General features: G+C 40.7%; 1 protein-coding gene across 3 annotated transcripts in view; it reads left to right on the top strand.

Moving 5' to 3' along the window:
• The first annotated feature begins 6,684 nt into the window (after positions 1–6,684).
• The window catches only part of LOC121882351 (protein EFR3 homolog B), a 32,838-nt gene continuing 22,191 nt past the window's right edge, over positions 6,685–17,331 (top strand). Inside the window, exons 1-2 of one of the 3 annotated variants that reach the window (XM_042390552.1) lie at positions 6,685–7,001; positions 7,455–7,593. In XM_042390552.1, the coding sequence (XP_042246486.1) occupies positions 7,587–7,593 (7 nt within the window). In that variant the 5' untranslated portion in view covers positions 6,685–7,001; positions 7,455–7,586. Of the gene's footprint in view, positions 7,002–7,454; positions 7,594–10,956; positions 11,168–17,331 lie in introns of those variants that run through there. The other 2 variants (XM_042390554.1, XM_042390553.1) reach the window with 2 other exon arrangements.

Below are 17,331 nucleotides of genomic sequence, written 5' to 3'. Positions count from 1 at the left end.
AGCCACCTGCTAGGCTCCACGTGTTGACACAGTGTGTGCCAGAAGAAAGGCTTTCCAGCAAATTATCTGGTGGCCAGATTTAGACCTGAGCTGGTTAATGCCCAGAGTTAAACTCCTCCAGGTCCTTTTGGCGCTAGATGCAGCTGTCCCACCCTCTCACAGTCTGATTCTCATCAAGACCATGAATCCACACTGCACAGCCTGAATATGATAAAACACTTTGTATTAGAGAAAGCATATTTTTACGCAAGTCATTATGACAGCTGAAAAATGGTGTATATTAAACCTCTGAATGAATGCTATAAAATGGAAACATCTTTAGTGACTCAACTACACAGCAACCATTATAGTTTCTCTGGTGTGGAAGGATATGCTATGCCAGCCACACAGCTGATTATGACACTTATGAGTAAACAATATTAAAATAAAATACAGGCTTATTTTCTACATTTTAGTACGTGTATTTTTGAATTTAGGCTCCCTGTGCACGATACTCTACACCTATTACGGACAAATAAGAGTTGTGTACAGTTACGAAACTGACCTGCATTGTTTTGCATATTGTGTATCCACTCATGTCCAGCTTTTGCCATATATATTCGGCCAGCATGTCATAATCCACAATTGCTGATTCCATTGCTCAGGAATCGTAGACAGATCTGAAGGTTATTGCATGATCCATAAAAGAGAAAATTAAGCTGAAGGAGTCCCCCCTCTGTTATGCTGTATCCAAAATTTATGAAAAGAGAGCCATGATGTGTAGAGTCGTTCTGGCAGCATTGTGGGTCACCACCTGGACTGTTTTGAAGTGAAGTCAGTAACTGCTATGAAGCAGAGCAGCAGCAGTGAAGAGTGTAAAGAGGATTAATTAGTCAGCAGCCACTCTTGCTGGCTTGTAGTCACTGGCACCAAGACGACGCCAAGATAAACTCAATGCTTTCACTCTTTGGCCAAGTCAACCAAGTCTTTTAAAAGCAGGGTTGCCACTTTTTAATCAAATAGCATTACGATGAGAGCTTTTTCATCAACTCTACTCCAGGCACGTGCACAGATAGACCCCAGGTGGTACTCAAGGACCTACCTGTTTGGCCTCTGACTAGATAAGTGCCCTTTTTTTGCAAGGCATTTTTTTCTATTTTCTATTTTAGTTTTTAAATTTAGCCCATGGTATAAATTATCAAAAGCGAGCTGTAATGCCCGACAACTGCATTTGAGTTCTAACTCTGTGAGATTGCACAAGCACCTGCCCCTCCCTTTTCCACTCCCTTGTCACAGCCACCAGTTAAACCTGCAGTGCAGAACTGTTACATATAAATGAACATCCAATACATTCAAGCACTTGCCAAACGAGTTCACACAATGCTGATTAAGCCTATCACCGCCAGATAAATCTCTCTGTTTCACACCGTACCAGAGTCTGGTGTTGGGTTTGACGTTCCCGCACTAGCCAGATGAATGCATGAATGCAGACTTCCGGCCGCCAAGCCGGCTAACTTCCGGTTAGCTCTCTGCTAACTTGAAGGGAGATAAAATAATTTAATCCAGCTGCTTTTCTAGACATTCCAAATGTTATTCGACCAAATGGATCAAATAATCAATCAAATTAATCAATAGTGAAACGAGTCATTTCGTGGGGGTTGTGTGACACTCATACAATTTATTCACTGTTTTACAGCCGCAACAGTAGAGACGGAGTAGGCTATGTGTCGACAAAAGGGAAAAGAAAAGTCCCACACTTCAGCTTAACTCTCCCTGACCTGCCTTCATTGGTGACAGTCAGGTAATGATGGTGTTTGCCCTAAGCATCGGCATTGTTTGTCACTGTTGTGAAATTAAACCACTATTAAAACATCTCAATACAGCCTTGCAGTAGGATATAGCCCACAACAAGCAAGCTAGTCTGGCGTAAAATACCATCGTCATTGAAAACCAGTGAACTCCGGTAGGCTAGTTAGTTCCTTTGTCAGGCAACTGAAACAAATACATATTCTCTCCTTATTCTTTAGCTTTTGTTTCCTCCTCTCCTTTCCTTTCCTCTCCTCTCCTCTCCTCTCCTCTCCTCTCCTCTCTTCTCCTCTTCTCTCTTCTCCTCTCCTGTCCTCTCCTCTCCTCTCCTCTCCTCTCTTCTCCTCTCCTCTCCTCTCCTGTCCTCTCCTGTCCTCTCCTCTCCTCTCCTCCTGTGTCAGCAGCTCTTCTGTTAGCAGCAGTATTCAGGCTTCAAGGACTTTTGGGGGAGACAGGCTTTAAGATGTCACCGGAGCAATTAGCTGCAGGCTCTATTAAAGGTTCTATAACCGCGGCCTGTGTAGAAGGGACCTGCTCCGTATGTAGACATGAAGGTCTCATTCTAAGGTAACGGAAACACCGCGATTCTTATTTTTGGGTAATTATACATTAAATAAAACATACTTATGAATATTATATTCCATTTGTGCAAATTCCGATCTGCTAGATGCCTAAAGTCTACATACTGCACCTTGAAATCCACCCTGCCAGCCATCTTTAAGGTGATATGACCCCCTCTTCTTCCTCTTTCCATCCCGTCTCTGTCGGTAGTTTCCTCTCTGGTTCAGCTGAAGCAGGACGAGACTGATAGTTTTAATTTTTTTTCTCTGATAGTTTTCCACTCTGAGAAAGAGTCTGAATTTATTGGTGAATATGACTCAAAGGTCAACCTAATGGACTTTTACTTCCTGAATGTAAAAGTGTAGATCAAGTTCAAGTTGATTTTATTCTTATAAAACTGCAGGATTTGTTATGATGAGACATAGTTTGACAGTTTGATTCCCTATTGATTATAAAATTGATCAAAGTTGCTCTGGTTGGTTCTTCAGTTCACTGTGTGTGTGTGTGTGTGTGTGTGTGTGCATGCGTGTGTACATACTGCAGCAGCATTATTGCTGCACTGCCTGCTGATCAATGAGACGACCCAACAGACATGTAATGTGAATTCATCTTTCAGTTATCAGTGCCTGTTTTTTTCCCTTGAGCACCTGCCCCCCAAAATGTCTGTGCACGGCCCTGCTCTACTCGAACATCATCATAAAAGGAAAGTAGGGGTGCTGCCTCTTCATTGCCTAAATACTCTGGGTTATATCACTTTATGTCTGTGCAATTAGAGACACACGGGTGAGTAGTTCCTTTCAGGCCGTGTACAGTTAAACACATTACCTCAAAGGCCAACGAAACCAGGCTGACTGTAAAAATAAGTAAGCTGAATCATGTCCCTCCTGGTAACAGTATCCTGAGGTGATTCAACACGGAGCAAGCTAATGGAGCAACACCAACGAAACTGCTGTTGCTGAGCAGTTGAAATCAGGTGTTTCTGAGTAGGCATAATAAACTATTACTCATCTATCTGACTCATGTTTTTAAGATGCAACAATTGTGATTGTTGTACAGAATGAGCTTTGGGATATGATTAAAAAACACACATTGAATTATGCATCTGTTAAAGACTATGTTTGTTAATTTGGACCTGAAGGAAAGGTTCACCATTTTTCAATGTGTTTCACACATCTTCTTTCCCATCAATTATAATTGTGCATTACACAACTTCATCAATAGCTTCTCTGTGGCTGCTAAAACCTGAAAACAGAAAGATCATCAGATATGTCTCTGTGTTCCAGTGAAAAAAACAAACTATGCTTTCTGCCATGTTTTATTGATGTTATTTCTCTTAGCTCTGTCCATGCAGGAAAAACATATTAACACAAATGAATAAAAATTGACTTAGAATAAACTTAGCAACTCTTCATGAACAAACTTTATCAAGGTTATGTCAAAAAATGGTGAAAAATGTCAATCACTGTTTCCCAAAGCCAAAGGTGCAACCTAGAATGTCTTTTTTGTGTCAACCAACAGTCCAAAATCCAAAGATATTAAGTTTACTGAACATTTAAAAAGCTGGAACAAGAGATTTTTGTATTTTTTCTTTAAAAAATCACTCAAAACGATTAATTGATTATCAGAATAGTTGCTTAATTATCTGTCAATTGACTAATCGTTTACTCGGCTAATGATTGCAGGTGAAATTTAGTGGCATTGTTGGATACTGTTTTAGTATTGAAATATGCATCTTAATGTTGTTATAACAAGTTATTCTTTCACAAATGAGTTTGCTTAAGTTTTTCAGATTAACCAGACAGAGTTGAGAAATGTACCTGTTGACGGTATATTTTTATCAGCTTTAAACATGACATAATCACAACATAATGATATAAAGATCATCAACATAAGTCAGCTCAGACACAGATCAAGAGAAGAAAATATCAGCAAGAACAACAGGTGTGGTGAAGCAGACCTCAGTATTGATGATGATAACTTCTTACTGGGCTGATAGCATCAGCAGGACTTTGATCCTTATGGTTGTAAGCTGGTTAAAGTTTTTGAGACTTGCTTTGCTAATTGTGTCCAGGCAACGCACAAAGCCCCTAAGACTGATCTAATGAGTTCCCATCTGCCCCAACGTGACTGTGTTGCTCAGACCTTTCCTGCTGATTACTGTACATCTAAAAATAGCCCCCAGGTCTAAGACAATTAGCTCTACAATAACTGCTACTACATCAGCATAGCTCTCTGACACTTGGCAAGCATGCACAAAAGCAATATGTTTAACTAGATGTCACTGTTACTAGAAACAATGAGGTAGAAAGAGTAAATCAGCGCAGACCATTGTGGAATAACATAGCCTTAGTGTTCATTATAAGCACTTGAAGCGAATGTCTGTGAGTGTCTAAGTATTTCAATCTGTAATTTTATTTAGTGACTAATTGGAGTGCCTGTGAACTTCTGTCCACCTCAGGGAGGAGTTAGGATAAACGACAAAACCCTCAGAAGCTAATTAGTATTAAGTCTAACTGCTTTGGCTGTCCACTAATCAGTTGATTCTCATATGCACTCAAGCCAAACCAGCAACAAAATTGACCCTATGGCCTACGTGCTTGCCAAGCATTTCACTGATACTGGCCACCGAGCTCTATTTGTGCCTGTTGGTGTGTTTCAAATGCGCTGTGTAAGCGTATATGTATGTGTGTGTGGGGTGTAAGACTAGAGTTGGACGGTGCTGGCATGCTTACTTTCATTGGCAGTCATACGGAACTCTTGAAAGTGAAGACGCATATGGGTCAGTTAGAGTCAAAGTGAAACAAAGGTACATTTTCATATTGGCACTGTGCCATCTCTGACTATACAAAATCTTAAATATGTTGCATCAAAAAGACTTTCAAATGAATGGATTATGAGATGATGGGCACCTGTGTACAGATACCTAAAAGGTTCCTCCTCCTACCAAGCAGCCCTCACCTTAAAGACGGAGGTCTTACACATCACCTTTGCTGATGTTCATGATTTACACAAAGTGCATTTTGACACTTGCACTACTAGCAGTTACTTAGTGTATTTTGGCATGACAGCAACCTCCCAAACACCCTTTGTTTTGAACTTTAGCTTGTGCACCATTAGCACAAATGTAACTCTCCTAGGTGATGTTATCCCATTCAAAGTGGTCACACACCAATAGCCGTCTAATGGGGCTGAACAGCAGGAGGCATAGGGGGACAAAAATACAGCCACATGAAAGACTCAAGGATATGATGGCTTAGTTACCTTTAAAAGACCCTGGGAAGTAAATGCCTTGGCGTGCCAAGTGGTCTGCTGAGAGCCACCAAGGTTGGACTTAGATTTAAAGGACTTAAAGAAAGGTGACGTTGATGTTGACACATAATGGCCACCAATTTTGATGTATTGTCCTGCAAAATGCTCAGATTTGAGTTATGTTAACCTTACATTGAAACAGTTTTTAGGGAAGATAATCTCAGAAATTTGCAGATTTAAGAAAATCTCCAATCTTATCCCCTTGACTCACTGCTGTCACCAACTGGTAGAAAAGAAGACTACCAGTTGTTGCAAAAGCAGGATGTCCCATCCACATCTGTACAGTCTAGAAAATACAGATATTAAGAAAAATGTATTAAACTCTATTATAGCATTTTACTTATAATTAATTTTATTTCATTCTTTCATTGCTGAACAAACTGAAGAAGTGGGCAGTGACTCACAGGTCCAGTAGGTAACTTTGCCGGTTTGTTTCTCCATATCAGCCTAATTTGCACAGTTCTGTAAATCTGCACATTCTTCTTACATCTCAGGCTGATCTTGTGTTTTTCCAATTAATTTATATATGTATTTTGTATATGCTGTACTTATTGTAAATACTTTACATAGAAGGCACATCCAGTCATCTGGCCAGCATCAATAGTTTTGCACTAATAGCATCATCCCTTTTAGTCATTGCTGCTTGAATTTTGTTCTCTTAAATTTAGTTTTCTCTTTACACTGCTTTATTACATATTGTCTATCTATCTATCTATCTATCTATCTATCTATCTATCTATCTATCTATCTATCTATCTATGCATTAATTTGGATATAGGTGTCTGAATTATGTTAATAAAAAGGGAATTACAAACTCTTAAGTTAGAATCAGTATTATATAAAATAAAAAATAAGAACCCTGCACATTCAGTGATTTGCTGATTTATATAATTATAAATGTTCCTTTACCACATCAGTAATAATATTTACAGTAATTCAGCTTTAATGGGGCGTGGACCCATATGGTGTTACGCATTTTTTCCCAACAATTCATTATTACAATACACTCATAATATATAAAACACTGTGATACTTGAAGCATTTATTTGCTTATTTGCATCTAACCTACCAGCTGTATTTGTATGATATTTTGTTTATCCTGCCAATATTTATCAAGTAAACAAAATGTAATGGACAGATCCTGCATGTGTTCAAACATGACTAAAGCTGCTGTCCAGTGGTGGGCTGAACATATTAACTCATAGCCAGTAACAACTGGTAGCTGGTGGTACAGTTATGCTGGTTTAACTTTGATGTCCTGGTAGAGCTGAACTTTAGTCAAGGTGGATAAAAATCACTGGCTGTATGCAAGACGTTTGAAGGATTTAAATTTTGTTCACTTCATGGTAAGTAATGAGTGTTGATAAACTAGGGTGTTCTCGATATGCGAGTCAAGTCAACGTTAGCATCTTTAGCTAACTAGTAGCATAGACGAATGCTAGCTAAACTTAATACAGTGCCAATATTTTAATAACTCGAGTTAGCCGTTTCAGATTTAGCAACGTAAAGTTATGTATACAACCTACCGAAACTATGGAAAACTCAACAAAACACTAATTATTAGAAGAGAGGAGGCTGTAACATCAGTTAGCATCGCTCGCCTTGACGCTAAATTAATTTACTGGAAACACTGTCATAATTCTGATTTTCTGTCCGGATGTGTGAAAACGTTAACACTACATTTCAATATTTGCTTGTCGCAGGTCAGGTAACGCTAAACGTAGAAAACTGAGGCCTCGTGTGATTTGATGCTCACACATGTTCTAATACCAACAATATTTTATTACTTTCTTCCACAGGCCAAAGACAATCCAGCGGTTTTCCTGATTTTCGAAGCGCCGGTGGAGACTCATTTCGGGGCGGAGGTGCCACCCCTTTCTCAGCCTCTGTGAACCAGGAAGATAAACGCCGCCTAGTGACTAGCATCCAACATGACAGGTGGGCAACACGAAACTACTATACACCTGCTCTGTCACTGTCTGTGCCAATAATTCAAGTCATTCAGGTCAATGTAATACAATGCAGAAGAAATGTACTGCTGAGTAAGTTAAAACTATACGAGCTGCCTGTTGAAAATCTACAATAAATCACTGCTGACTAAGAAAGGAAGAAGCCTTCCATCAGTGTTCCTGGTGTGTGTGTGTGTGTGTGTATGGATATGTGTGTGCTGCGTAGGGTACTGTTGTGATAACTTGATGAGAAAATCACACACCAGATATTTTGCCTGTGTTGGCATCTGCTGATTGCCACATTCTTTGAACCTCAAGCCCACTGACTGAATGGCTGTCCCATAGTTCCCCTCTCTCCTTGTTTCTTCCCACCCTCTTCTCTCTGTGTGTCTCTGTCTCTCCCGCCCAGAGAGAGACTTTCGGGTGGATAGTGAGGTCCATTGTGTTAGTGAGATGTTTATTAATGAGAGAGACGGCACACAGAGAGCAGAGCTGCTATTGAAGGACTAATCGCTAATCTCTTCGTTAATACGGTCAGCCTGCCTATGCACTAACATGAATTACTAAGAAGCCTCAAGACGGGGACATTGGAGTAGTTGCTTTGCAGGGAACTGTAGTGAATTTGTGAGTTTGCTCTGGTGCAAAACTTTGCACAGAAGTTGGAGATGGGAGTTTTTTTGTCCAGGCTTGACTGAGTACAAGTGTATGTGTGCATGTGTGTAGTGGTTTAATGTAGACAAACTGAGCAGCTGTGGATGCATTTGAGTGAGTACAATTTTGTAGCTTATCTGTCAGGGAATTAGTGAAATTGAAGAGGGCTTACTTTTCAATAGTTTATTTTATGTTTCATGACTGCACGGCTTGCTGAGGTGATTTGTGAGACAAGAATGACATATTTTTAGTCTGCTGCTTGTAGTTTTATAAATCTGTAATTGGATGTGTGTGTGGATTTGGCTTTGCTTAGGAAGCTATCTGTGTTTATGAAAGGAGTAGTGTCAGCTTGAGTGTTTGTGGGGCTGTTGTGTGTTTGTTTGCCTGCCATGCCCTTGCCTGCGCCTGATGTCCCGGCCTCTCAGAGGCTGGCACTGGACTGTCGTACCCTTCTGGACCATCGCGTTGGCAAGGGTAAGTGACAACAGCACCTCCTCTGTTCTCTCTCCGGCTTCTTCCCTTTTTCTAAATTGCTCGGACAGAACAGTGATTCACCGAGAAGTTGTTTTCGTCCATATGGTTCCATGATTCCTTACAAAAATATGTCATGCCCCAAATGGAAACTGCTGTTTGGAGTTTGACCTGCTCTGAGTTGCTCTGATTCAGCCTTTTTTTATAGCTCATTGAGAATACATGAGCACTTTAGTGGGCCAACATTGAAAAGGAACACAGGCTGAGATTGGTACATAGCACAGGTTGCTGGTGAACTGTGTTGAATAATTAAAGGGAAATTTCATTTATTTTCTTCTTTTTGCCTCAGTGTTGATTGATTCTTAAAGTCTTGTCATTTACTTCTTGTTCATACATTAAAAGGAAAAACTGATACTGAAATATTTATCTAAATTACCGGCAGGAAAAAAACAGGAAACAGGAAAAAACAAAGCTTAATTATGAAATTATCCTCGTTATTCAAGCACAGTGATAGCACACAAGTGACTAATTACACACACAGTAAATATATAAGATGCATTTAGGTTACAATGTGTTTGATAAATCTGCTCCAAGCTGCAGTAAAAGAAGATGTACTTTATTGATCCTCGTGGGAAATTGATCTCTGCATTTGACCCATCCTATACACACACACTAGGAGCAGTGGGCAGCCGCAGTGCAGCGCCCCGGGACCAACTCCAGTTCTTTTGCCAGTGCCTCGGTCAGGGGCGCTGACAGGAATATTAACCCTCTGATGGTGGAAGGAAACCGGAGCACCTGGCGGAAACCCCCACAAACACAGGGAGAACATGCAAACTCCACACAGAAAGGACCTGGGACGGCCAGGGTTTGAATCCAGGTCCTTATTGCTGTGAGGCAACAGTGCTAACCACTGAGCCACTGTGCTGCCCGGCAGAGGACGATAGTGTCACTCGGCACAAAGCTGCAGCCTGTAACTCCACCTGAGAGCAATTGTCCACTACCTTTTAATTTATTAAACCTGGCCTGTAGCCCAGTTTCTTCTCCCTGCTGTAGCAATGACAGTTTAGCGCTTGCCTTAACTTTCTCACACTGTATATAAGCTAGCAGTATCTTGGATGTTTCCAAAAAGCAAACTGTTGTTTGTCTTTCTTTAGTGCTGATAGTCAGTATTCAAAATTCATGCAATGTTGTCTAGGAACCAAAGTTTGGAATGATAAAAATTGGCAATATTCAGCTAAAAAGGGTTAAGTGTGCATAAATTGTATTTCAAGCACTCGCTCATGCCTCACAAGGACACTGCAGCATAATGAGGTTTCTGGTTTTACTGCACATTCATTCATTCGAGGCAGTTATGTGAGCATCATATCTGGCTTCATGTTTGTATGACTGTGTGGTAATACAGCTAAAAGCATGAATTGATTTAAAAGTTCTGTTTGTTCTGCACATTCATGCGCAGAAGAGAAGCTCTGCCATCCGACTATTTCATGCCAGCTGCTGTACAGAATTGTGTTTATGCACCGTAGTTTTAGATAATTGGACTTGGAAGGATCACATTTCACATGTTTTGCTGTTCCGCTGCTTCTTAAAAATGCAAATACTGTTAAACGTTAATTACATGTTTTCTGCTGTTTATTTGCATTAAAAAAGCTGTACCAGTGTTGGCAGCCGATAGAGGAAAAAGTTTATTTCCAACCATGACACAATGAGGAAAATGGAAAAGACAGACATTTGATGGTAGGTTAGAAAATGGAAGGAAATGTGGTTTAAAAAAAAAAAGTTGCATAAGCATAGAAGGAAAAACTGAAAGTAAGCAAAGCAGGAAGCATGGGAAGATTAATGATGGAGAGGAGGGAGAGTGATGCCGGCAGGGGGTGGAGAGCAGGAGAAAAGATTGCGTGGGTGGGAGGTCTTCTCTCTTTCTTTCCCTGTAGTGCACATTTCTCTCTTATTCTCTCTTTCCCCCCCTTCTGTTTCTTTCCCTGTAACTGAGAGAAATGAGCACAAGTGTGTATGGAAGCGGCCGCATGTGAAATCTGCGCTACCCCTTTGAGAAGGAACGTTGTTGCAGAAGACAAACAGGAAAATCCAAGGTCATTACGGCACGCGTCTCTCTAGTGTTGCCTCTCAGCCCCCTTTCGTGCGCGTGTATATATACGCCTCTGTGTGTGTGTGAGTGTGTGTGTCGGCACGACAGAGAGAGAGAGAGCGTGTGTGTAATTCATTGCATCGAGCCAGGCTCTGCACCAATCACGGTGCGCATTCATATGCCTTTCAGCTCCAAGCACACGTGCAGGCATTTATCCCAGAGTGAGCGGCGTTAGTGTTTGTGTGCATTGTCAGTGCCTCTTGGCACAGCGGTGTGTCTGCATGAGTGACTGAAGCTGCATTAAGGAAACACAAGTGTCCGTCGTGAGAGACTCCAACATCACGACCGATGTACGGTAAGAATAACAATCATTTTTCCAGCCTGTGCATTTTATCTATGTGTTCTTGGCATGTGAGTAATGTTAAGCATCCAGCGTTCAGCCGGTTTATCTACATTCTACAAACATGTTTCCTCTTAGCTTTCTTGTGATAGACTGCAGCTCTCACTCGAGAGTAACGTCTCCTAAAAGCGCATTATGGGAACTTGGACTCTTGTGAGGATACTCTATTAAATTACAGCATTAGCTTAAAAGGAGACACCGCTTTGAAGATGTTTATTTTTGGTAATAGATACACTTTTTACTCAAATTGTTTTCTTCTGTTGTATCCGATGTGGTGACATTGTGTTCTCTGCACTTGTAGCATATTCAGCTAACTGTTGTAGCTTGAGATGTAGGCGAGCATACTGTATAGCTAGATGTTTAATTTTCTGTTATCCTTTAATTTTTCATTATTCTTTAACATTTTAAATCCAATTCTAATGTTATGTTCAAACTTCCTTGAAAATGGGGAAAAAATTAGTGTATCTGCTAAGTTTGTCTGTACTCAATACTTCTCAGAAAGTGAGCAGGTGTCCTTGGTAAAATGTTGTCATTTACTGTAGCTCTGGTGTCACTGGGACTTGTTGATATATGGCTCATTGATTAGCGCTAATTAAAAATGTAGTTGGCTTTGCTTAGAGTTTGCAGACTATTGATTGGAAAAAGGTTCTGGGTAGTTGGCTAATGAATTATCAACGCAGGCGCAGCACATTGGAAGATCGAGCTTGCTTTGGCTTTACTGTACAGCGCACTGGTGAGCTTACTGTATGGAAATGTGGCTGTGAGCTTGAGTCCCTCATAGCCCAGTTTCAGCGCCTGTTTGACCGTGATTCATAGTGTGTCGGATTGGCCTTGTGTCACGAGGATTTGTTGGCAGCTGGGGTCTGTACATCAGTGTGTCGGTCGCATTATACCAGCCATGTTCTCTGCCACCCACACTAGATCGAGTGTGTGCTTTGAATCTGACTTTGTGTTTGGATTAATGGCTGAAAAAAGGAACTCATAATAATATATGTGCCTCTGCAAAGTGTGTGTGCGGTGTTTATGCCTGTCAGGAGCCTAAAGATGTGTCCCCGGTAGAGAGAGGAGGGTGGATAGATTGACACTGTGTTTATATATTCACTGATTTTGAAAGAGTGTTACTCTCTGCATGCCGTAGTGACAAGAATTCACATTTCTTCCCCTGTAGGTTGAGTGTCATGCTTTCCCTAATGCTTTCAGCCTCTCCTCCATAATACTCATCTCCTCAGCTGCCGTGCATCTTTCCCAAACTCATCGAGCGACAGCTTATGTGCATATTGGTAGGCTGTTGAATCAGCCGTGCTCGTTCTTCATTATTTGCTTACACCCTCCTTGCCTCTTGTCTCGTACTCTTGTGTGTATTTTGTGGATTCTGGCGTGTGCTTGCATTTCACTGTCTCCTGTTTAAAGATGTTTTGTCCCGCTTTGTTTGCCGATGTAAAAATAGCAGGACTTGGTTTGTCTCTCCCCTCCCCTCCATCTTATATAATAACACCCCTGAAGGGGAAACTTGCTTTGTAACCGTCTCGAGAAGTGTCATGTATTCTGCACAGGTAGACGCACAATATATACATCATTTAGGTAGCTACAGTATGCTGTTTGCTTCTGTGTGTTTGTTTATGTGCATATACTAAGTGAGGCTTGAAAAACCAGTGCTTTGCATGACTCCAGGGGAAGGTGGAGTCTGAATGTGTAATGATGAGTATCTTGCACTCTCTTACACCTACACGAATACACACACACACACACACACACACACACACACACACACACACACACACAGATCCAAAACGCGTTTAATATTCTCCTTGCGGGCCGTTAGGACTATATTTACTCTCTCTTGTCAGCCACGTGACTTTGGGCACAACAAGAGCAGCTTTGGGACAGCAGGTGCAGATATCACACTGCAAGATGTGCTGGGCTACTTGTCACACTCCTACCTTGTGTCTGTTAATGTGTGTGTGTGTGTGTGTGTGTGTGTGTGTGTGTGTGTGTGTTTTGTAATAAGTTTGACTATTTTATTCCTTTAAATAAATTCCTATTGATCCACCCTCATCTTCTGGTGAGGTACAACTTGTTTCGTGGTGTGCTTTTGTCCAGTGCTGATGTTGTGCAGCCACACAGGGCAGTAGCCCTATTAGTGCCATGTTTTTGCATACAAACATGTTCTTCAGAGCTATGTATTTTTTTTGTTTGCCCCTATTTTTCTCACTTCAACATTAGGTTTTTTCCCCCCTTTTTCTCTATCTCTCTCTCTCACTCTAATGTGGACACGTTAAGCTGACATCCTGGGGGAAATGGAGAGTGTAATCTGTTAATGTACCAGCCCATTGTTACAAGGATAAAAATAGCATTGTGATTGGCTGGCTCCTTGCAGTGGTGATTTAAGGGGTGGAGACCACCCCTCACATGTGTACACATATGCACACACACATTCATTCTGCATGGGTGTGTAGCTTAGCATCCAATCAAGTGATATCTTAAAAGTCAGACTTCCCCAACTCTGGTGCACCGAGCTGCAGAGATGTCTGCCTTCTCTTTGTTCTTCTGCTCCACTTACCAACAACCGTTAATTTATTGTTCCTCTGTGTCATGCTCCTCAGTGTGTGTGTGTGCAAGCATGTTTGTGTGTGGGTTTATATGTGAGTGTTTATGGAAGAGCGGAGGAGCTCGATATCCAGCCCCTAAATGTGTTGTCAGCTTGCCATGCAGAGTGGGCGGATGTCGTGAGACCCCCTGTTATGTTTGCTTTTTACCGCTGTCATCCAAATTCTTGTCCACCCACCTTGTTGCTCTCTCCTCTCTCCTAGCTCTTTCCACACTAACCCACCATTACCAGCACCAGAAACATAAAAAAAACTTCAGTTTTTTTACACAAACTAATTGTAACTCTGAAACAGCACGGGATTCTTTTAAAAAGGTAGTTTAAGTCATGATTCTCTAAAAAGTGTCAATGAGGCAGCTAAAGTCAGGTCTTGCGGAAATATGCTTTTGCATTACATTTTGAAGTCATAATAAGCACATTAAAAGCAGAATATGTGAATGTTTTAAATTGTGCATTCAGTGTTATATAATATCCAGCAGGTGTGATTCGCCACCTCACCTTAACACAACATCTGCTTTTCATCAACAGCTGCTTTTTGTACTTCTTTTACATTGCATTGTAGTGTCTCTAAACTTAGGCTATGTGTTTTTTCCACAGAGTGGTATCTGTTTACGACATTTGTCATGTTACTTGTTTTATATTTTCCATGTTATTGTGCTGCTTTTTTGTTTTTGTGAGCTAAAGGCAATTTTCCACTCTGGCAGACAGTAGAGTTTACTCTACAGTCTACTCTACTCTACTAACTTTGCTATTTTGATGTGAATTGACTTAAAAAATAGGGTTTGGACAAGATATAAGATAATAATTTGTGGAGATTTTGTTGTAGCCACCGTGTATACTACAGCACACATATATCTCTAGTTTTATTAGGGCGCTGTGGACGATGTAGAATTGCATTATGGTATTTTTGTGATGATGTACCTTTTTATTTGTTAGGTATTTAGTTCAGTGGATTAGCCAAACATTTTATTTTATTTTCCTCATCAACAGTTTCTCAACATATTGTCCAAAAATTTGACTATATCATGATATATGTTAATTTTGAAACATGAATTTGCATATACTGTGATTGAGGATTTTTATCCATTGCATCCAGCCATATTTAAAATGAATAGAACAGGCAACAGCAGCAGCTCTGTCACACTTGAAAATAAAAATGTTATTTTTACTATAAATATCACTTAACCCACTGTAATAGAAAATGCCAGTGCTTGCAGTGCACCACATGAATGTAAAATAACATAATATATTGCACATCCACTGAGCTGAAGATTGAATATTTTTTGAACATTAGCACTACTGAAGTTTCCCCCCTATGTCATATCTCCTCTCCTCCCAAAAATCTATTTCCTCTGCTGCTGACAGAGGACAGGACAGATTTATGCCGGACAGAGAAGATGCAATAAGTAGCACTAATCTGTGACTCATTCAGTACATCACAATCCACCTCCCCCATCACACTCCCATCTCTATCTGTCTTTTTCTATTTCCCTGTCTGCATCTGTCACTCTGTCTTTGTCCTCTACCCTTTTCGCTCTACACACGGGACCCGCTGTATTTTCATTAATTCATCGGCGACTCCTACACTCAGGCCCTGAGCAAGTACAGCAAGGATGAGAGAAGGATGTAGAGAGAGGTTTGGTGGGTACGGAAGGGGGGAAGGAAGGGAGGAGTGCAGAGGCTTCATTAGTGTTTGAAGTGATGGAGGAAACAGGACCGGTGCTATGAATAGACACACAGCTTTCAGAGATAAGCTCAAGCGCTAGCAGAGCTCCTGTTGCGGAGTTCAGCTGAACTTTTAGAGAGAACACCAAGGCCTTGAAACACAGCGGCGTTTAAGTGGTTAGGATGGTAAACATGCCTTTTACTCTATTAAAAGGCTTTTCAAGACATCCTGTGCTGCCTCCCCTCCTGCCAGGTGTTGGTCACTGATAACATACCAGGAGGCTAACGAATGTTGGGATGTAGCCCGGAAGAGGGAGTGTTTTTTGCCTTTGGAGCCTCATTGGTCTAGAAAATGGTCTCCACTCATGCAACTAAATAATAGGCCACCTTATTCCTATGTCTGAAATAATTATTTATGACACAGAGCATTTTCTTAAACGCTCATGTTGTTTGTTATTGTATTTAGCAATGAGTTAAGTATACTATTCCACATTTAAATCATCTGTAAACATCACTCAATAGACTTAGAGTCATATTAACACAAACTGTTTATGTATGTATGGATGGACTCCAAATGACATTCAAGCAGCGTATTTATTTTGTGTGGGTTCTTTGTACTGCAAGCATCTGGAGGTTGTTCCTTATGCCTCCTTTTTTCAGATGGCCTGAGTTTAAATTTGTTGGTCAATCTGCTGATTATTTTGTCAATTAATTGACTGTTTTGTCTATAAAGTGTCAGAAAATGGGGGAAAATGCCCATCATTTCTTTCCCAAATCGATGTCTTCAAATGTCTTGTTTTGTCTGATCAACACGCCAAAAATCCAAAGATATTCAGTTTACTATCATGTAGGACACAGAAAAGCTTAAAATCGTCACATACGAGCAGCTGCAACCCGCAAATGTTTGGCATTTTTCCTTTAAAAAATGACTAAAACGATTATTTTATTATCAAAATGGTTGCTGGGAAATAAACAACATTACACAGAAAAGCAGCTCAACTCGTCCATGTGCATCAGTGAGTCAGACATGTGGCAGCTGATTGCCTCCATCATCTGTGTGAAATGTGCACAGTTGGTCCATTTTTTTTATATTGAGAATATAAATGTTTTGATTTTTGGAACAGCAGCATTAGCACCAGTTGAGGCTGGGGTGTCTCATGGTTCGAAGAGCGTGTTAATTACAAGAAACAAGGCTTGTTGCCGGTTGTGTTGGTTCTTGTACGTTCCTGTTGGTCCACTGAAAAGATGAAATGTGTTGTCTTAGTGTCACAAGGCAAGAGAGACTTTATATATATATGTTATTCAGACTGGTTGACACTGGGAGGTAATGAGGTGGCAGTTGGGCAGCTGGTAATCTTGTTAATGTATGGTCAATACGCTCTCAAAATGGGGTTTTAGTGCTGCATCAGCCAAAAAGGTTTCAATATGTGTAACAGCAAGCCTAAATAATGAATAATGTAACATTTTTTCTTTGGAAAAAGGAAGGAAAAGAATGTTGGTATGAAGGAAGGAAGGAAGAAAAGCTGTTTCTTTGCAGATTATTTTGCTTTTGACTAATCTCTATTTGAAGTGTCAGACTATCAAACCATGCATCAAACCTTACTGCATTGTTGACGGTGTACTGACCTACTTTCTTTCCTTAGCTTTGTGACCTCTAAACTTGTATATCTCTGTTTGACGTAGGCAGTAGGATAATAACGGTTATCCGGAGCTCTATGAAGGGTTAAATGATTCATCGGAGGGGGGGTTTTTGGAGGTTATCCCTTTTTTCAGTTTCTTCATTCTCCCAGGGTCCCCTTATGACTCACCACTGCTGAATCCCCGGGACCAATCAGAATCCAGCTATCAC

The sequence above is a fragment of the Thunnus maccoyii genome, chromosome 17 (genome assembly GCF_910596095.1).
Source record: "Thunnus maccoyii chromosome 17, fThuMac1.1, whole genome shotgun sequence".
NCBI lineage: Eukaryota > Metazoa > Chordata > Actinopteri > Scombriformes > Scombridae > Thunnus > Thunnus maccoyii.
This window is presented reverse-complemented; position numbering and strand designations above follow the sequence as displayed.